Source organism: Anopheles bellator, chromosome 2, assembly GCF_943735745.2.
Source record: "Anopheles bellator chromosome 2, idAnoBellAS_SP24_06.2, whole genome shotgun sequence".
Lineage (NCBI taxonomy): Eukaryota > Metazoa > Arthropoda > Insecta > Diptera > Culicidae > Anopheles > Anopheles bellator.
Window position 1 is genome coordinate 15,212,911 of NC_071286.1, and position 18,998 is coordinate 15,231,908.

Below are 18,998 nucleotides of genomic sequence, written 5' to 3' on the forward strand. Positions count from 1 at the left end.
TCCGAGCTGGTAGTCGGTAGAATAAAGTCATCGGCCAAGCAAAACGCAACGCTTTCAGTAGTGTTATGTTTGCTCGAGATAGTAATACGTGTGCCGAGTGTGCACTATACCGAGCCCATGAATCTAACTGGGTGCTTTATTGTTCGATGGAAACCGTAAAACGGAGCCACTTTTTCGGTAAACCGAACCTACAATCCTCGGTGAAGAAAAACAATACTACGGGGTGCAGTGTGAACGGAGCTAGGATAGGTCCCAATCCCTGCGTTACTCCAGATCCTCGTCACTGTCAATGATCAGCTTGAACGAGAACGGCTGGAAGCCGAAGCCGAGACCTTCGTAGAACTTGCTCATAAACTCGACCCTGGAGAGTGCAGGAAAACAATCGATAACGAACGACCCAATTGCGAAAACCGAATGGCCTTACCAGTGCAAACGGAGCGTGTGCAGGAAGGCGGACAGCCCTTCCATCATAACCAGAATGGCGAGGGTGAACAGTGACCAGGCACCGAACACGAAGTAGAGCATGATCGCTCCCTTGTAGGTCGTTTGTTTCAGGCCCATCGACAGCACCATGTTCCACAGGACCTCCGAAAGCTCTGGGCGGGCGTAGGATGCGATTAGAACTAGCCAACTACTTGAGGCATCACTTCTACTTACGGGCGTGAGCAAGGGAAAGAGCCCACAGACGCAGATACGACGCCGTATGCGATACCGTGCTGAGCACGTACTCGATCGTGTGGATCGCCTGGTGGATGAAGATCTCGGCCATCGGTTCATCGTCGTGCGAGTCGTGTGGTTTTGAACTGGATGTATTGTTCGGGACATCTCCATTGTTCGGAATTGGCGTCTAAAGTGAAACCACTAATCATTACTCCACGATCGACCCCACGATATGCCCTCTCACTTACGGGAGAAGCGTTCTTCCTCTTGCACATCAAGTACAACGGTTTGCCGAGCAGCATCCAAGGGATACAGATGAGCGAGATGAACACGAACGCCCGCTGCAATTGGTTCTGACCGGAGAACATAAATTCCTCGCACCCGTGGAACGGTTCGGTGTTCTTGAACAGCATCATATTGATGAACATGATCAGCACTGACGGTGCACATCCGGGCGTACGCGGCTGGAAATCGGTTTTGGCCGTATAGACGATCCACTTGAAAAACATCATAAAGCACATGTAAGCGAACAGCAGCACCAGGAAGATGATCTGCGGCATGAATTCCAGCACGATGCTGATGCGCTTCTTGAAGAAGTTGTGATTGACCACACTCATGCAAACGCCAAAGATCATGTGCACCACGCCGAAAATGATGGACAGCTTCATCTTGTACGAGTTCAGGAAGATGATCTTGTTGGTGGCCAATTGCCACACCGGATCCAGCCCGACCGGGTAAATCGTTTCGGCCTCGTAATCGTTCGAACCGGGATTGAGCGTTAGATCCTTGTTCGACATCACGGTCGACGTGTTGTAGCCGATGCTCCACCCCGATCCAAAGATGTTCATCGATTTGGAGAAGACATCGTTATACACGAATCCGGTGTACATCGAGAACAGTCCCATCAGCAGGATGATGTAGCGTCCGCCGAAGAAAATGTTCCAGATTTCGTTGGTCGACTTTTTAGCACCGAGCTTCTTCTCGCCCGTCACCATCCAGAGGCCGAACAGGGCCATGATCATACCGTGGCCCAGATCGCCAAACATAATTCCGAACAGGAACGGAAAGGTGATGATCGTGTAGAGAGCCGGGTTGGCCTCCCGGTACGAAGCAATACCGTACGCGTCGATCAGATTCTGGAAACCGCGCGTAAACTTGTTCGTCCGATTGTACGTCGGTGGCGCTTCGTTCGTTTCGATCACGTTCAGAAACGACGGTATGGTGCTGCCCACGGCTGCGGAACCATCCGATAGGGCCTTCTGCACCTTCGGTAGATCCGGTACCGGTACCCAGCACTCGCCGATCAGACACTTCTTCGTGACGTCCATGTTAAACAGATTCAGAGTGTGGTAAATTGCTTTCATTTTCTTCACCATGATGCGCCAGTTGAACAGCTCCTTGGCGACGGTCGACAGCACGATCGAGCGGTGATCCTGCGTTTGGTTCAGGACCATCTTCAGATCCTCCAACCGGGTACACACGCCCTTCACCATTTCGGTGCGCTCGGATCCGGAGCTGGGGCACGGATACAGCGACACATGGTACCCGGTGCAAACCTTCTTGATGCGAGCCTTCAGTTGCTCGCCTTGGAAGAAGGCAACGAAGACGGTTTTGAAGATTTCATTGCCCTGCAATAGACATTTCGGATTGGTTATTCTATTTTTGCGTCACCATCCGCCGACGGTATCCGTGGTGTTATCGCTTAGCACGAGTGTGCTAACGAATCGCGGAGCTCGTTATTAGCACCGGTTATCGAGACAACCGCAAACAGTCGCTTACCGTGGCCGGATCTTCCAGGGGCTCTTCCAGCTCCACTTGGCGCAGAAAAATGTTACCGCGCGAGATGCGCCACAGCATCCGCTCGAAGCCCGGCATCTTTTCGCGCTGGATCACACCGGCCACAAAACCGAGCCGCCCGCGGCTCTGCGCCATGCTCGGATCTTCGGCGATCAGGTTGCTCTTGGCGGCATCGCTGCTCACGATCACTTCCTGTTCGAAAAAGAACGACTGCGTGCGTTCGAGCACATGCTTCAGCTCGGTCAGCTCGAGATAGTTCGACTTCAGGTTGACCGCATTCTGCGACAGCTCGAGAATTTCGTTCTCCGTCTTCTCGAGCCGCGCCTCCAGATCGATGATTTCACGCGGGTTCGGAGCACGGGGCCACTCGTCGGCCGAACACTCCGGTATGTGGACGTTGTCTTTCTTGACCTCGCCCTCGACATAGCGCAACTTGCGCTCCATCTCATCGCAGCGCCGCACCTCGCTCACGAACTTCCGCTGGAACGCATTCACGTCTGCGTTGAGCTACGTTGGGCGAAACAGAACAGCGTTTAAATGAACCAAACCGCGGCCAATCGGGTCGGAAATGGGATAACGTACGTCCCGAAACTGCACCGCACCCGTTTCACCCAGCTCCGAAACGGACGTGTAGGCCGCCTCCGGCTGAATAAACATCTGGCAGAGTGCCATCTCCTCGCTGCGGAACATCATCGCCATGGCGTGGTCGCTACAGCCCCGGGCCGAACGCTAAAGAGAAGGATCTGGGAAATCGGAGAGAGTGAGAGCGATAGAATAAATAGACAGTAACGCAACGTCGTTTGTTTGGGTCATTTTCACAAAATTAACTCGCTCAACACAACAGATCGCGAGCCCGAGCTCGCTGCTAGAACCCGTGACCACGGTGCACCACGTGACCCCGCCGTTGATCGCAGAAAAATAAACCGTTTTATCCACCAGCGCTATCGAATTCACCGCACAATCCACTCTCAATCTATCAATCTATCTCTCTCTCTCCCTGCTAAACGGCCAGAACCCTCTAGAGGCCATTGGTCCAATTTGGCCAGTTTTATCACGCACTTACTCCAGCAACGCCACGAAAACACGAAAAATCTGAGGAACGAGTCGTAAACGCTCACGGTCACGATCGGTTCGCGATTGGCTAAAGTTCAAGGATAAATCGCCCGATCGGTCGGTCGGTGAATGCTGCTGCAGTCTTCCGGAAGAGTGCCACCGTGCAACTGACCAGCAGGGTCTGCCAGTTCCGTGCGCTCGCCGGAGGCTTTCGAGCGCCAGCAGTTTACGATTAAACCCCACCCTAGAGCACCGATCCGAGCCGTTCCGATGTCGCGCGTGATCACTTTTAGTATGCGCACCACCCGCATGTTTTCGGCCCCGGGGCCGGACTTATTAGCACCGTGAGGAGGCTCGCAGCGAAGCTCCAGGCACGTCGTTTGTTTGTTTAGTTTTTTCCCTATGAGGCTGGCGCTTACCTAGCCAGGCGGGCCAACTGAAACCCGATCACGTGGTGGTGGTGGTGGTTCTATTGGTTTCGATGCTGGCGCTGTTCGATCGAAGGTGTCAATCGTGAAGGAGTGCGATCCTGTTGGTCGCCCGTAGACGTGCGCTAATTTTCACCGCAAACAAGCAGCGCCGATCAGCATCATGTGATGGAGGCTGTGATCGTCCGCTCGCTGCTGGGGCTGCTGACTGAAAGTGATGAGTGGTCCCACGAAGCTTATCTACGATCGGTCTTACTACACCGAAAGAGCGAACGCGCACACAAACGGTCCGCGTCCGCGTACAAACGATCGAATACTATCGCGCGCGCGCTCGTTGGATTAACGAGCGTCGAATGTAGACGACTGCGGCGCCCGCCGTCGGAGGAGATTTGGCGCGGTCGGAAGGTCACTCGAATGGAGGCAGCGGAAGGCCATCGAAAGCCCCTTCGGGTGTCGCGAAGTGCACTGTTGTTCCGGTTGTTCGAGGCGATGGCCCACCATCGTGTGAGTGCGTGGTGAGAGAGCCTCATCTGAAGTATTCTTGAACAACGCCACGCTACCGGGGACAGGTGTTGATTGGAGGAGCAAATGTTTACCTACCAACGCACAGAACACAGATGGAGATCTTATCAGTTGCTTCAAGTGGAACAGTAAAATGTGCCTTAAGGAGTCGAAACACGTGTAATGTTTATGAAACAAACACATTTTACACTAATTGTAACCGCTTGACACCAAATGGGTGATGTCATACGGCGATACGGTGGCCATTGTTTCAGAACGGATCTTAATCTTTTGGTGTCTGAGATTTGGCTTTTCAAGCTGGTCTTTTGTAGAATTATTTTATTTCATTTAGCTGTTTATTGGTATCTAACTGTTCAAAATCCTTACATTCGATAGCACATTTCCGCTCAGCATTTAAATCGGCAAAAGTCATACTCAAACCTTTGTTCTTATGTTTTAAAATGCCTCATACAACGCATCCCCCAAAGCCTTCTTTATTAGCGCAAATAATTACCATCAAATCATGCGACGTTAATCGATTGTATTCGTCAAAAACCCCTAAAATCGGGCCACAGCTCGTGCTGCTCCGTTGCCTACATTTAGGGGTTTGTTACACGGTTTGGCGAACTTCGGGATCTCGGGTTTTAGGCAACGTATTAAAACGGCATTAATATTCAATTTTATTGCTCAGTTTGTATCGTAGCAAAATAAAGTAACTAACAGATTGTTTTGTTTGCATTCTATACCATCGTTTATTGAACTGAATGGCCTCTAAGCGAATATGATTCGCGGATCCGATCGTTCGATCGGTGCGTGCTACAGTAACAACGGCTCAGCTTCACTCGACTTCTTCCTCCTCGAGGAGGGCCTTGAACGAGAACGGTTGAAAGGCGTATCCCAATCCTTCGTAGAACTTGCTCATGAACTCGACCCTGCGGAGTGGAACGGAGTTAGATAAATGGCGGTTCAACGGAATCACACGACTCCCGTACGCACCAGTGCAAACGAAGGGTGTGCAGGAAAGCGGACAACCCTTCCATACCGACCAGGATGCCGATGGTCAGCACCGACCACGGCCAAAAGACGAGCCAAATCAGTATCGCTCCGACGTAGGAATCGTTTGACAGGCCGATTGTGAACACCATGTTGTACAGTACCTCCGACAGTTCTGGAATGAGCGATTGAAGTGTCTTAATCTGGCCAGTTCCCGAAGGATATCGCGGTACTTACGTGCGTGAGCCAACGACAGTGCCCACAGCCGAAGGTACGAAGCGGTGTGCGAGATCGTACTGAGGATGTACTCGATCGTGTGGATTGCCTGATGGATAAAAATTTCACTCATCGGTTCATCGTCGTGGTGGTTCGACGACGACGCCTGCTGCTGCTGGTGATTGGCTTCGGCCACGTGATTCACAGCGCTCTTCCTTTTGCGCTGGACCATGATGAAGAACGGTTTGGCGAGCAGTAGCCACGGAATGCAGATTACGCCCAACACGATCAAGATCACCTGTAGCGTGTCCTGGCCGTCGAACATATACTCTTTGCACGTTTCCAGCGGTTCCTGGCTCTTGAACAGCATCATGTTAATGAACATGATCAGCACGGATGGAGCGCAACCGGGCTTCAGGTGATCCTCGTCCGTGACGGCCGTATACATGATCCACTTGAAAAACATCATAAAGCACATGTAGGCGAACAGCACCACCAGGAACAAGATTTGCGGGATAAACTCCAACAGAATGTTTTCGCGCCGCCGGAACTTGTTGTGGTTGACCAGGCTCATGCAAACACCGAAGATCATGTGCACCACGCCGAAGATGATGGACAGTTTCATCTTGAACGAGTTCAGGAAGATGATCTTGTTGGTGGCCAGCATCCACAGCGGATCCAACCCGTACCAGTAAACCGTTTCCGAGTAATCATCCGTGGGGTTGAGCTGCAACTCCTTGTTCTCCATGACGGTGGACGTGTTGTAGTTGATGCTCCAGCTCGAACCGAAAATGTTCATGCCCTTCGAAAACAGATCGTTGTACACGAAGCCGGTGTACATGGAGAAGATGCCCATCAGCAGGATGATGTAGCGTCCGCCAAAGAACAGCTGCCAGATTTCCTCCTTGTTCTTGTCGAGCGTTTTCTCCCACAGCACCATCCACATGCCGAGCATGAAAAGGATCAGCCCGTGTCCGAGATCGCCAAACATGATGGCGAACAGGAACGGGAAAGTGATGATCGTGTACAGGGCCGGGTTGGCTTCGCGGTACGTGGCGATTCCGTACGACTCGATCAGGTTCTGGAAACCGCGCGTAAACTTGTTCGTCTTGTTGTACGTCGGTGGATCCTCGTTTGTTTCGATGATGTTCAGAAACGACGGCACAGTACTGCCCACCGAGGACGACCCGGCCACCAGGGCGGCCTTCACGTCTTGCAGCGAGTCCGTCGGTACCCAGGCCTCCCCGAACAGACACTTCTTCGACATGTCCACGTTAAACATGTTCAATGTGTGGTAGATTGCCTTTACTTTCTTGACGATGATCTCCCAGGTGGGCACCTCCTTGGCCACGTTCAGCAGCACGCGCTGTCGCTGGTCCTGTGTCTGTCCCAGCACCATCTTGAGGTCCTCGATGCGTGTGCGAACGCCACGCAGCATCTCCTCGCGTTCGCTCGACTCACTCGGGCACGGGTACAGAGCGGCATGATAGCTGCAAGAGAAACGGCACGATCAGTCCCATCAGGCGGTTTGTGGCACCCAGAGAGTTTCATCCTTACCCGGTGCAAACCTTCTTCACACGGCTCTTCAGCTGCTCACCTTGGAAGAACGCAACGAACACAATCTTATTGACGGTTTCACCCTGAATGAGGCAAGCAGATAAGAAGCAATTAACATCCGTCCTGGATAAAAATAAACGCGCCTGGAAATATCTCAACTTAGGATGAGCAAACTTGCCACAGAGCTGCACAAATGCAGTCGGTTATCAACGCGGTGCATTAAATGAGGTAACGTATTAAAAAACGAGGTTTCCGCTTATCAAACGATTCCTCGGTTCGCGTTGCATTACTTGTTCTATCCGAAATTAAAATGCAATTTCCTGTGTAAGCTTCCGATAGGTGTCTAACTCAACGTCAGTGCACCTCGTGACTCTGTCGCCCGGCACGACGACGACACCATGTGACCAGCGCGATGTGATTGAAAGTGAGCCATTGCGCCCGTGGGAAGATAAAACACAATGCGACCCCTTGAGCGGCCTATAACCGAACGGCCCAACGAACGGCGGGCGCCATGCCCTCAGACTTACCGATTTCGGATCAACCAGCGCCTCTTCGAGCACGGCCTGACGAAGGAAAATGTTACCACGTGACACGCGCCACAGCATACGCTCGAAGCCGATGATGCGTTCGCGCGAAATAACGCCCGCCACGAAACCGAGCGGTTTGCCGTCGTTGGCTGCCTCACCACCGGTTGCCTCCAGGTTCTGCACATTCGACCGGTCCGAGAAGAACACCTGCGTTTTCTCCAGCACGTGCTTCAGCTCGGTCAGCTCCATAAAGTTTTGCAGCAGCGCACTGTTGTTCTCGGACAATTCCACGATTTCGTTCTCCGTCTTCTCGAGCTGCGCCTCAAGGTCGATGATTTCGCGCGAGTTCGGCGTTCGCGGAATGTCTTCTGGCATGTCCGGTATGGTGACCGAGTCCTTCGTGATCTCCCGCCGAATGTAGCCGATCTTGCGGTCCATCTCCTCGCACCGACGAATCTCGGTGGTGTACTTCCGCTGGAACATGTTGATATCGGCGTTCAGCTGCAAGAAGGTGAGGGGAACGGGTTACGGATCGTTGTCGTACAGCCAGCCCACTCGGCCCGATCGCGGGTCTACTGACATCACGGAACTGGGCAATGCCCAACTCGCCCATCTCGGCCACTGATTGATAAGCAGCCTCCGGTTGGATGAGCAGCTGCACCATGCTCATCTCTTCGCTCCGAAACATCGCACCCATGGCTGGCGGTTGTTGGCCAGAACCAGACAAAACTAAGCACACACACAGAGCACACACAGAGCACAGCAGTGGACACCTGGTAGGTCCGCTTCACAGATTCGACTGGTTCGTTCCACGGCCGAACAACTTCTGATGCACCGGCCATCCGATTGTTGAACGAATTGCTGTGCCAACGATATCATTCTCACCGGTGTCGGAGACATCCACCGCCGAGCCGAGATAAGAAAACGACGTCACGTGAGGTGGGCGGTACTCGTGGAGACACTGGAAGCTCATTAAACGATAGTTTTCGTCTTGTCGGGCTCTGCTCGGCAGCAATGGGGTTCGACTCGGAGGAACTTCCAAAGGTGCGCTTATCACAAGCCACAATCATTTGAAATTTTTGGTCAAAACTATAAAAGCTAATTGAGTCGAATTGTTCAACTCCATAAATCTTCGATGGTTGTTTCATTGCGCTCTAATCCGCAGCCGCTTGAGTGGAGCTTAGTTGCCGCTTCGTATTGCCGTTTACCGGGCCCTTTCGGAGCAGTTGTACACACGGCTGAATAGGCCAAGATAACGCGAGCGCGATAACGAATATCCCGCACGGCCGGTGGGGTTGCGTGATTCGTCACGGTGCACAAAGGTGTTGTGATTATTGGGAACATACTTTTATCAATTACTACCAACCAGCCAGCCAGCCCGCGCACAGAAGCTCTCGTTGGCAATGATTAAACAAAAGACAAAAAACATGACCACACGAAGCCACGCCACTCGATAATCGTTCAAAATTCTTCACGCTGTCGCAAACGTCTTGTCCGGCATGGCCCAAGTGCTGGCGTCCGACTACTTGTCGGACATGATTGTAAAGATTGACGGTACACCAATACTGGGAAGGGACATGGAAGGATCGAAATGAAGGTTGCGTAAGTTTGGCGCCGCGAGTGGTTCAGCGTTTCCCGAACTTCCTGAATTGGCTACTTAGGAACTCTTCTAATAATTTAGGTCACCAACAAGCTTAAAGCTGCCATTGGGAAAATCAGTAAACACCCCAATGGTGGAATGGTGAGATTTTATTCACTGCTGGCTCGTGCGCTTCGCGAGCTCGCTCGGCCGAAACACACCGCGCTCGGTGACGATACCCGTTATCAACTCTGCTGGCGTCACGTCGAACGCCGGATTCCAGCAGCCGATTCCGGGCGCCGCAATCCGCTGGCCCGCGATGTGAGTTAGTTCGTTCTCCGGGCGCTCCTCGATTGTGATGCGCGATCCATCATCGATGGCAAAATCGATCGATGTGAACGGTGCGGCCACATAGAACGGTACCTGGTGGTGCTTCGCCACCACCGCTATCTGATAGGTGCCGATCTTGTTCGCCGTGTCACCGTTCGCCGCAACACGATCCGCTCCGACGATGACGGCATCGATCTTCCTGGTGTGCAGCAGTGCCGCTACCATGCTGTCGGTTACCAAGGTCGCCGGCAGCTGATCGTGCACCAGCTCGTACGCCGTTAGGCGGGCACCCTGATTGTACGGGCGTGTTTCGGTGCAATACACGTGCTCTAGTGTTCGGAAAAGCCGTGGTTAGCGCGGGCTTCAGATCAGATCGAGTTCACCTACCCAAGAGACCCCTTTCGCGCACGCTCCTGATGACGCCCAGTGCGGTGCCGTACCTTAAACGATAAGAGTTTCGTTAGCCGATGCAGACGATCAATCGACTGCAGATCGCTTCTCACCCTGCGGTGGCCAATGAACCGGTGTTGCAGTGGGTTAACAACTTCAGTGGGCGATCGATACCTTTCAGCAACACGGCGGCACCATTATCGCCGATGGCACGATTGTCTTCGATATCTTTCTCCAGCATCAGCTCCACGGTTTCAATGATTCTGGTACGGTTCAAGAAAAGGATACGATGACACCATTTGTAGTAGGAATTTAAGCTTCATACCGTCGTTTCATGGTTTCCACTGGCACAGTTTCATCGCTGAGCAAACTGTCCGCCAACGTGTGCAAGTCATCCGAGGCCAGCTTCAGGTTGACGGCGGTTGGTCGCGAGGTGACGAGATACTGCAGCTGCTCGCACAGTTCCTTCCGCAAATCCGCCTTCGAGTCGTACTGTTTACCATAGATTTCCACCACGAGCGATAAACAGCCAACGATCGCTATGGCCGGCGCACCCCTTACCTAAGCCAGTGTTCGGGATCATGTGCCGGTTGTTATTGGTTCGTCACCCAGTTACCTGCATGCGATGGATCGCACTCCAGCCATCCTTTACACCCGACACCGGAATGTACTTCGATTCGCCGGGAAGCAAAAGCTGGTCCAGAATTTGCAGCTGGCCACCCTTGTATTTGATCGCTTCGAGCGTCATTTTCTAACAACGTTTCACGCGCTAGCAAAGCAAACTAAATGATAAGCACGGGTGCCGGCTTATCAATATTTACGCGCCAGCCCATTTGACGGCCCATCTGACAGTCGGCGTAACAGCGCGCGCGCTGGTCGGTGTCTTACCACGAATCGGTGTAATTGCCGTCGATGGGTTTTTGTCTCCGCTAACGCTAACGGCGCACGTGTTTCCGTTGAGAACAAATGTGCATAACGCATTACCCTGAATTCATGGACTTTAATAAACAACCAACCTATTCTGATTGATGAAGGGCTTCGTTCCATCGTTCCGTGAGGGCTTCAAGCTAAAAGGCTAATAAAAGCGCGCTCAATGAAAACAATTAGCGTAACGCTATTCGGTCGAAGTCTTCCAACAAACGAGCCTCTTTTCCCCGGGGGGACACAAATCGACGTGCACGATCGCATGAATCGCACCCACAACGTGCGCGGCGCGTGATTCATTCGCGACAACAGCGCACCACTACACACCCGATCCGGGTTGTGATCGTGCGAAGCATAAACGGCTATGGTTTGTTTTGAATGAGCCACAGACCCGGCCGGGGACCGGCCCACCGCAGGGCCTGGGCTTCATCAGGGATGCGCAACATGTGCGGCGACGTGGTGCCCTCCGCTCTCCGACGATCCGGCCGGGCCTCCGGGACGATGTGTGCGTGCGGTGCGCCCGTTCGCGCATATGCTTTCCAGACGCACCGAAACCTTCCGTCGCTCGGGACTCGGGCCCAACATACGCCAGCAATATGCGTGCGCATCCGATCCGTTGGCGGTGGCGTATGGCGCGCGCGCGCATGTCAATGTACGCGCATCCCCGCAGCAGCAGAGGAAGAGGAACAGGAAGAGGAAAGAGCCGTGCCGAGCCGTGCGTGTGCGGGTCGGAATGAAGCAGGGAGCCGAGGGCACGGGGGAAAGGGACAGCAAGCAGCAAACAGCACTCGAGGCGTGTGCGGTGTAAACAATATTACAAGCGCACCGAACGATGACGGAACGGCGCACGGAAAGTGATCGAGAGTGAGAAGAAATGTGTCGCTCTGATCGCCACGCGGACGGATGCGCGAGACGTTCCACGGTTTAGATTAGATAATTCGATCAGATGCCCGTCGTCATCGTCGCCGCTTCAGTCGCGAGTCGTGAGCCACGCAGGCGAGATGTCGCGGGTGTCGCGTTAGTCGGAATTTTCCCGTTTTGCGAACGCGTAGTGATCGCGGAGAACCCGCTGAGTGAGAGTGAGAGCGCAGGCGCGCGCCCGATCGAACTGATCGCCTGTCAGTGCCGAATGCAAAAATAAACAAACACGAACCGCGGATCGATCGATCTCGGGCCGGGTGCATCGCTCGGGCCGAATGCCGGAAGCTTCTTCCTTCCGTTCGCCGTGCTGTCTGTGTATGTGTGCGCGTGTGCATCAATGTACACTTTTGTCCGAGACTGTCCGTGGGGCGTTCTGAGAAGTGCGACCTCATCCGTTGGTTGGATAGTTGGAAGCGATCTTCCATTATGAAAACCGCGCCAGCATCCGGGGCCACCAGTCGGAAGTGCGTCCGCATCACTGCCAAACGTCCTTCGGAGCTGCTTCGCAGGAGGATGCAGCTGTAGCGATCCGAAGTGATCAAGTGTTCCGTTTGTTTGTGTTTAAGAGGAAAACGGCGTCTCCAGCGCGACGATGGAGCCGCTTCCACTGTGTTCAGGTTCGTGAGTCGCCACGATGGCCGGTGACGATTGTATGATTAGCGCGTATCAAGTCCGATTTTTCAATTGAATTCCTTGCCGTGCGCGGTGCCCGGTTTCCAGATAATCCCAATTACTTCAACGACGACTGTGCCGCGTCCGGCGGCGTCGTCAGCGGCGCTGCCAGCTCGGCCGGACCCGAGAAGAAGCATCGGTTCTATCACTTGAAGCGCCTGGTGACCTACTCGAAGCTGAAACGGTCGGCCACCACGATTGATGGCCACTCGGGGACCGGTGGCGGATCGGAGTACGGATCGCCCTCCCGTACCTCGTCCCTGTTCCGGTACCGCAGCAACAGTGCCGGGTGCTCGGGAGGACCGATGACGACGACGAATGGCGACGGAGGTGGAGGGGAGAGCCCGTCCGCCGGCGGAGATAGTCCACCCGCAGCATTCTGCTTCAATCAAGCACCACTCTCGCTGTTCGTCCCGTGAGTCTCGTCCCGCCGCGCAGCTTCCTGCGTTTCTGAGGGCGTCCTAATTTAAGAACGCGTTTTTCTCTCTCTCTCTCTCGCTCGCTCGTTTAATGTAAACACTCGCTCTCTCAGTGGGGGCCGGCCGGGACTGGCGATGACTGCGGAACGGCGCAGGCATTCCTTCGGCACGCCGATGCACCGCCAGCTGGGACCAGCGGAAAACAATGGCCGCGGTGTGATGATGTTGAAAAATGAAACCTCCATCGATGAGGTAAGTGGACTGCGCAAGTGCGCGCGCCGCGCCATGAGTAACACGAGCCCCCGCGGGCCACGTTGGCTCCAGAGTCACCGCCGGAAGAACCGCCCCGGCTGGGGGTTGTTGCATCCACAACACACGGTGACGTTTGTTTGTATCTTCCTGCCTTCCTAAGGTCCCCAACTCGCCCGCCCCGAGAGCCCCCGTGGCGGGCAGCAGCGCCAACGGCAACGCTGCCGATCCCGGTAAGTACCGCTCACGGCACAGGTGGCCACTACTTCCTGGGGTCATCGGGCGGCCCTAAATCGGCAATGGACACCAATCGGGCATCGGACATTTGTGATGACCGCTTCCGCACCCTTTCTCTCTCTCTGGCACGTCTCGCGCATCTCGCATTCAGCGCAACGTTCCTTCCGTGTGTCGGGCTTCGGTTTCTTTATTTTGATCACGTCCTCCAGCCCGTGGTCTGTGGCCCCGGGCCCGGGGGTCCCCTCGTGGTGCCAACAAACGACCGGAAAACAAACACATTAAAAGAGACGCTCGCGCGCGCTCTTCATCGCCACCCCTTCGTCGGCTTCCTTCCGCTCACGCAAGGATGAGACAACGACACACAGCGCGCGCGATCGTGATGATGATCGTGCGCGGCGGCGGCGGTTGGCGACATTTTGGACCCATCCCGTGGTGAGAGAGCACTCGCACTCTCTCCCTGTCTCTCTCTGTCTCTCTCACAAACACTATTTTGAGTTGCGTTATTCACCGCGGCACAGCCTGGAGATGGCGACTTGGCGCTGGACAAATCGCGCCGCCAGTTCGGGCGTGTGGTTCGGTGCCGCGAGTCCACATTTCGGTGCCGCCACTCCACTCAAACCTCGCTCTACTCCCCCCGCAGGATCGACGCTGGCCGCCATGGATGTGCTGTTCGTGACGGCGCGCCACAGCGAGCACGGAATGCTGTGGGTCAACCATCTGAAGGTGTGCTTCGACAAGATCACCAAACAGCGCGGCCGCCTTCCGTTCAAGTGAGTACCACCCACACCGGCCCCTCCCATCACCCCCCGCACTCATCCTCACACCGACGCGCAGATTTCTGCACATCAAGCTGGACGAGGACGCGACCCAGCAACCGGCCCACGTCGTGCAGCAGTGCGAATCGACGAAGCTGCAGATCGTGATCGTGTGCCCGGCCTTCATGGGTCTCTCGACGCCACTGCTGCACGCGAAGCTGAGTGCGATCCTCAATCCGTGCCGTGTCCTCGGGATGCTGCTCGATGTGGCCGAGCACGAGGCGATCGAGTTCGCCAAGGCGGCACTCCCGGGTTACGGCAAGTGGCGCACGTGCTCGGTGCGCGACAAGGACACGGCGTGCGTCAGCGAGCTGCTCGGGATGGCCACGGACATCCTGGGGAAAGCGTTGCGCCAGCAGACGGTCCTGCACCGGACGCCGTCCACCGACCAGCCCCGGACACCGACTTCACCCACCAGGCCCAGCGGGACGGCGGCGACGGGGACGACGACAGCGGGCCACCGTTCCCACGAGTCGTTCGTGCTGTTCCCACGCAAGGTGAAGGTGGGCCAGAGCAAAATACTCGCGATCCTGCACGAACCGCTCAGCAAGGAGGACTGGATAAAGATCAAGGTGGAGAAGGCGGACCGAACGATCGAGATAACGAACATCAAGCGCCGCAATCCCTACACCATCCAGTTCAACGTGCCAGGTAGGGCCAGGTAGCACCGGGCTTTCCCTTTTTGTTTGACACCTTCGCGGCCCGAAGACCCGTGAAGAGGGCCGGAAGTGCCAGCTGGCGGAGTGATCGGAGATTAACGGAGTTTCGGGGTATTTTTTTGCCCCATTTCGCAGAAATCTGTATGGAGATATCGATGATGATCAAGATCCGGCTGGAGAAGAACAACGTCGAGATCGGGTGCCGGCCGCTCAAGTGCGAGAGCCAGATGCGCGAGCTCGAGCAGATCCTGTCGTCGAAGGACGCACCGATGGAGCTGATCTGCCAGTCGCTCGGCCTCTCGACCAACGACCGCGAGAAGCTGGACACGCTGCTCCTGAAGGCGTTCCTGAGAAACGTGCCGCCGAACTACAATCTGCTCAACTTCGGGTCGGGTGCTGGCGATGCAGGGCTCGGTTCTCACCGTGACATCTGTAAGTTGGGGCACAGCGCCGGTGTTAGGGTTACTGATTCGTTTGTTCCGTTGCAGACCCCGAAGAGTACCCGACGTTGCTCCATTTCGCCGCCAAGTGGGGCCTGGAGCGGCTCTGTATGCAGCTGATCGAGTCACCGGGCGGAGAGATCGCGTGCGAGATGCGCAACATCAGTGGCCGAACGCCGTCGGATGTGGCGGAAGCGGCCGGTCACTTCAAGATCGCCAGTTCGCTCAAGAACTTCTCGGTAGGTGGTTCTCATGTGGCCCAACGCCAGTAATTCTAACGCCATTTTTGTCTCGGCCCCCTTCGCGCAGCAAATGAATGAGTTCACCACGATGTACCACTACTTCAAGGGTGTCAGTGGTGCGTGCCCGGATCAGGTCATGATTCAACCGAAGCAACTCCACCACCAGAGACCACCGACGGTGACGGCGACGACAAACGGAAGCACCGTTCCGCCGGCGGCGGCAGGTGCGGTCATCCGTGCGGAAAACAAAACCGACGCGGAGAAGATTCTGTCGCACGTGCACGCGCTCAAGCACGCGGAGGGTTACATCGACATGACCGCCTGCGCCAACGGCGATCAGGTGGACGGCGCTGGAATTGCCGTCGCCAACATGAACTATCTGACCGAGGTGGCACTACTGGCACCGTCGGTAGCGCCCCCGCCGGAAGAGAAGGACGTGTGTGGCGAGAATGAGCACAACTTTGATTTCGACGACGGGAAGCGGGATATTGGCGGCGGCGGAGGGTGCAACGGATCGCTCCGGTCGGCTGGGTCGGCGTCGGAGCGCAGCAAGTACGATATCTTTAGCAACGAGTGCTCGAATCTGCTCGAGAGCTGCGATGGCGGCAGCTCGAGCACGGAGCACGAGTACCTGTACCAGCCGTCGAACGCTCCGTTCACCCCGACGAAACCGTCACCAACGCCTCCGGAGCCGCCGATCGGGGACTACATGATTCAACCCTCGAACATACCGGTGCACGCGTACTGCAACGTGGAGGTTGGCGTACCGGGTGACGGGGAGGCCGCAACGAGTGGCGAAGAGCAACCGTCACACGTGCGGCTGAGCTTCCGCAAGGAGGAACCACCGTCGGAGGACACGTACGGGACGACGACGGCCGGGTGCCCGCGACGCAAGGACAGTGGCCCCGGCGGCGAACGGACCGTCGACGACGAGCTGCTGGAGATCATCTCCGACTTCAAGAACAACGTGTTCTCGATCCAGGAGGTGGAGCAGCTGGTCACGCTGTGGAAGAACCGGAATGACGTGCAGCAGAGCTTCCGGGAGAAGCAGGACCAACTGCAGCGGATGCGGGAACACTACGAGCAGATCCAGCGGGAGCTGAAGGACAAGCTGAAACGGCCGACCCCGTTCGAGCGCATGAAGAGTTTCTTCTCTCGCTCCAAGCCGCCCTCGGTTTCGTCGTCGGCGGCGAAATCAACGAAATCGCGTGCTCCCGATAGTGGTGGCCCATCCGCTGGTGTGGTCCCGGGAACGGGGGAGGTCCTGTGTGACGAGATAAAGTTTTCCATGTGCTCGTCGGCCGGTGCTGCGGGACAGAGCGTTCGGCCGAACAGCCTATCGCTGAGCGTCAACAGTGTGGCGAGCGATGCCTCCGAAACGGTCAGCGTGAGCGGAAGCAGCACCCGAAGTGGTGGCCGCCGGCCACCGGCCCATCCGAGCACCCCGGAGTCCTCGTGCGATGGGCGACGCCTGTCGCACAGCAAATCGTGGCCCAAGGGAGCGGACCACGACCAGAACTACATGATACCACCGTCACCGCGGCCGGTCAGCGAAGAGCTCAGTGTTCGATCCGGGAACGGGCGACCCGGGAGCACCGCACTGAACCGGTGCAGCAACAGTAGCAACAGTAGCTGCTCGAGTGGGGCCACTAGCAGTAGTTCCAGCGGGCGCGACTCGTACCCGTCGCACGCCACCGGCAACGAGTCCCACTACATTATGTACCCCTCGAACCTACCAGTATTCAGTGGCGCCGACTACATGAACGTACCGGCGGCGGCAGGACGAGACGGGACGGCCGCAGACGACGGTGACGGTGGCCGAGTGACGTGCGCGGCCCGACCGAGACTCGGCCGCAGCCCGTCCGATTCGGGCACATCCCATCTCATCACCTTTCAGTCCATATTAGAGTGTAACGAGAGTGCCGATCCGGCGGCGGGTGAATGAGTGCGAAGGGTGTGCCGGCCATGGAAAGCCGGAGGCCGGAACTATCGGGATCCATTGTTGGTCAATAGAGAACGGCATACTCCCTCGTTCCGTTCCCTCGCAGTTTTCTTCGCCAAAGGTTACGGAGCGGAATGATACCAATTTTATGCTACACATAGGTTATGGAATAAAGCAACGAATAAAGAACGTATCGGTGTATCGAACTGTTGGGGTGGGGTGGCTCGCCGATGAATTTCTTGCCCGGTTCTGATAAATTAATTCCACCCCGTCATGAATCAGCGCAAACGACGGACTTCTTCATGGCGCACAGTGATGTGCGAATTTGCTTGGCCGGATGGTGGCCGCCGCCAGGAATGCTATTGAATTAAGGCGTTTAATGGGGAAGTTGAAGGCAAAAAGCGATGACAGCGCGGCAGTAGCCCGCGAAAAACGCCGGAGACAACGAATCAAACCAATATTTGCTCGAAAAAGTATTAAGGAGATACCACGTTAAGAAGGTTTACGTTCCGAGCGAAAATTTCATCTTTCTACCTACCTTTCTTACACTTGTTCCAACGAAATTCCAATTTATCGAGATACCGAGATCCATCCATGAGATTCTGGAAGGGCTACAAAATACGCAGCTGACCTCATCATTTCATGAAAAAGACTCTCCACGAATGATTTTTTTTGGGTCTGGAACCAGAAGGAAGTCGCTAGGGGCCAAATCTGGTGAATATGGTGGGTGCTCCAACAATCCGAACTTTAATTCGTGAATTTTTGCTATTGTCAAACGGCTCTTGTGCCACGGTGCATTGTTCTGATGGAGAAGGATTTTTTTTCTCCTGCAAACCGGGTCTTTAGCAACGAATTTTCCGGGTCTTCAGCTGATCTAAGCGGTAAAAATCGGAATTTATTGTTTTACCAGGTCGCAAGTAATCCAAGAACAAAATTCTCTTCGGATCTCAAACAACTGATGCTAACGTCTTCTTGGCTGATTTCTGAACACGAACTCGTTTCGGAACCCAAGATCCAGATTTAAACCACTCTTCAGCCTCTTACCTTTACTTTTGCAACGATTTTGACCGTTTTTGCTGTTTTTGGACGTCCTTGAAGAAGATCCTTTTATTGACTTGTACCATCATGATTAAATTCAGAAACCCATTTTTAATGTACCAATTGAAAGCGAAGAGTCCTATATACTTTCAACCTTCGTTCATAAATTTATTTTGCTTTCAAACTTTCCAAAAATAATTAAAGTAATTCAATCACTACACGATACTAGATATTTTCCATTGTCAAAAGATACTGACAGGTCGACGATACTAAATGGCTTGTAAACAAAGAATGGAGAGAACTGAAACTTCGCATACGTTCATCTGAAGTGTGTACCAACATAACAGAATAAATTTATGCTAAAGAAGAACGACAAAGTGCTTCTTTTGACAGTAAAACCTCCCATTGA

At 54.7% G+C, this 18,998-nt stretch overlaps 4 protein-coding genes across 4 annotated transcripts; 1 reads left to right on the plus strand and 3 right to left on the minus strand.

The window, feature by feature from the left end:
- Positions 1–73: 73 nt before the first annotated feature.
- Positions 74–4,116, minus strand: LOC131210072 (V-type proton ATPase 116 kDa subunit a 1-like). The gene is made up of 7 exons (XM_058203267.1): positions 3,930–4,116; positions 3,040–3,200; positions 2,440–2,964; positions 909–2,288; positions 658–847; positions 425–596; positions 74–361 (listed from the first exon to the last, which is right to left on the minus strand). Exons 2-7 carry the CDS (start codon positions 3,154–3,156, stop codon positions 265–267), a joined length of 2,481 nt encoding a protein of 826 aa, XP_058059250.1. The 5' UTR covers positions 3,157–3,200; positions 3,930–4,116; the 3' UTR covers positions 74–264.
- A 1,069-nt stretch (positions 4,117–5,185) lies between these two features.
- Positions 5,186–8,535, minus strand: LOC131211915 (V-type proton ATPase 116 kDa subunit a 1-like). Its single transcript, XM_058205597.1, has 6 exons — positions 8,313–8,535; positions 7,733–8,233; positions 7,206–7,288; positions 5,670–7,138; positions 5,436–5,607; positions 5,186–5,371 (listed from the first exon to the last, which is right to left on the minus strand). The coding sequence occupies exons 1-6, from the start codon at positions 8,427–8,429 to the stop codon at positions 5,278–5,280; spliced, it is 2,436 nt and encodes an 811-aa protein (XP_058061580.1). The 5' UTR covers positions 8,430–8,535; the 3' UTR covers positions 5,186–5,277.
- A 912-nt stretch (positions 8,536–9,447) lies between these two features.
- On the minus strand, positions 9,448–10,779 carry LOC131210320 (methylthioribose-1-phosphate isomerase). Its single transcript, XM_058203549.1, has 5 exons — positions 10,648–10,779; positions 10,357–10,592; positions 10,145–10,294; positions 10,029–10,081; positions 9,448–9,970 (listed from the first exon to the last, which is right to left on the minus strand). Exons 1-5 carry the CDS (start codon positions 10,777–10,779, stop codon positions 9,486–9,488), a joined length of 1,056 nt encoding a protein of 351 aa, XP_058059532.1. The 3' UTR covers positions 9,448–9,485.
- A 1,598-nt stretch (positions 10,780–12,377) lies between these two features.
- Positions 12,378–17,724, plus strand: LOC131207063 (uncharacterized). Its single transcript, XM_058199672.1, has 9 exons — positions 12,378–12,493; positions 12,597–12,963; positions 13,081–13,219; positions 13,380–13,449; positions 14,094–14,223; positions 14,288–14,919; positions 15,063–15,359; positions 15,416–15,606; positions 15,677–17,724. The coding sequence occupies exons 1-9, from the start codon at positions 12,469–12,471 to the stop codon at positions 17,552–17,554; spliced, it is 3,729 nt and encodes a 1,242-aa protein (XP_058055655.1). The 5' UTR covers positions 12,378–12,468; the 3' UTR covers positions 17,555–17,724.
- Positions 17,725–18,998: the final 1,274 nt, after the last annotated feature.

What these genes read in the sequence shown, in the direction of transcription:
- LOC131210072 (XM_058203267.1), bottom strand. Translation starts at nt 3,156, where the DNA reads ATGGCGATGATGTTCCGCAGCGAGGAGATGGCACTCTGCCAGATGTTT. An exon ending in GTGCGGTGCAGTTTCGGGAC is followed by an intron (nt 2,965 to 3,039) that starts GTACGTTATCCC and finishes CGCCCAACGTAG; the next exon opens with CTCAACGCAGACGTGAATGC. An exon ending in AGAGGAAGAACGCTTCTCCC is followed by an intron (nt 848 to 908) that starts GTAAGTGAGAGG and finishes GTTTCACTTTAG; the next exon opens with ACGCCAATTCCGAACAATGG.
- LOC131211915 (XM_058205597.1), bottom strand. Translation starts at nt 8,429, where the DNA reads ATGGGTGCGATGTTTCGGAGCGAAGAGATGAGCATGGTGCAGCTGCTC. An exon ending in GCATTGCCCAGTTCCGTGAT is followed by an intron (nt 8,234 to 8,312) that starts GTCAGTAGACCC and finishes ACCTTCTTGCAG; the next exon opens with CTGAACGCCGATATCAACAT. An exon ending in ACTGTCGTTGGCTCACGCAC is followed by an intron (nt 5,608 to 5,669) that starts GTAAGTACCGCG and finishes CGCTCATTCCAG; the next exon opens with AACTGTCGGAGGTACTGTAC.
- LOC131210320 (XM_058203549.1), bottom strand. Translation starts at nt 10,779, where the DNA reads ATGACGCTCGAAGCGATCAAATACAAGGGTGGCCAGCTGCAAATTCTG. An exon ending in GTGCGATCCATCGCATGCAG is followed by an intron (nt 10,593 to 10,647) that starts GTAACTGGGTGA and finishes ACACTGGCTTAG; the next exon opens with GTAAGGGGTGCGCCGGCCAT. An exon ending in GGTTCATTGGCCACCGCAGG is followed by an intron (nt 10,082 to 10,144) that starts GTGAGAAGCGAT and finishes TTATCGTTTAAG; the next exon opens with GTACGGCACCGCACTGGGCG.
- LOC131207063 (XM_058199672.1), top strand. Translation starts at nt 12,469, where the DNA reads ATGGAGCCGCTTCCACTGTGTTCAG. An exon ending in ATGAAACCTCCATCGATGAG is followed by an intron (nt 13,220 to 13,379) that starts GTAAGTGGACTG and finishes TGCCTTCCTAAG; the next exon opens with GTCCCCAACTCGCCCGCCCC. An exon ending in CATCCAGTTCAACGTGCCAG is followed by an intron (nt 14,920 to 15,062) that starts GTAGGGCCAGGT and finishes CCCATTTCGCAG; the next exon opens with AAATCTGTATGGAGATATCG.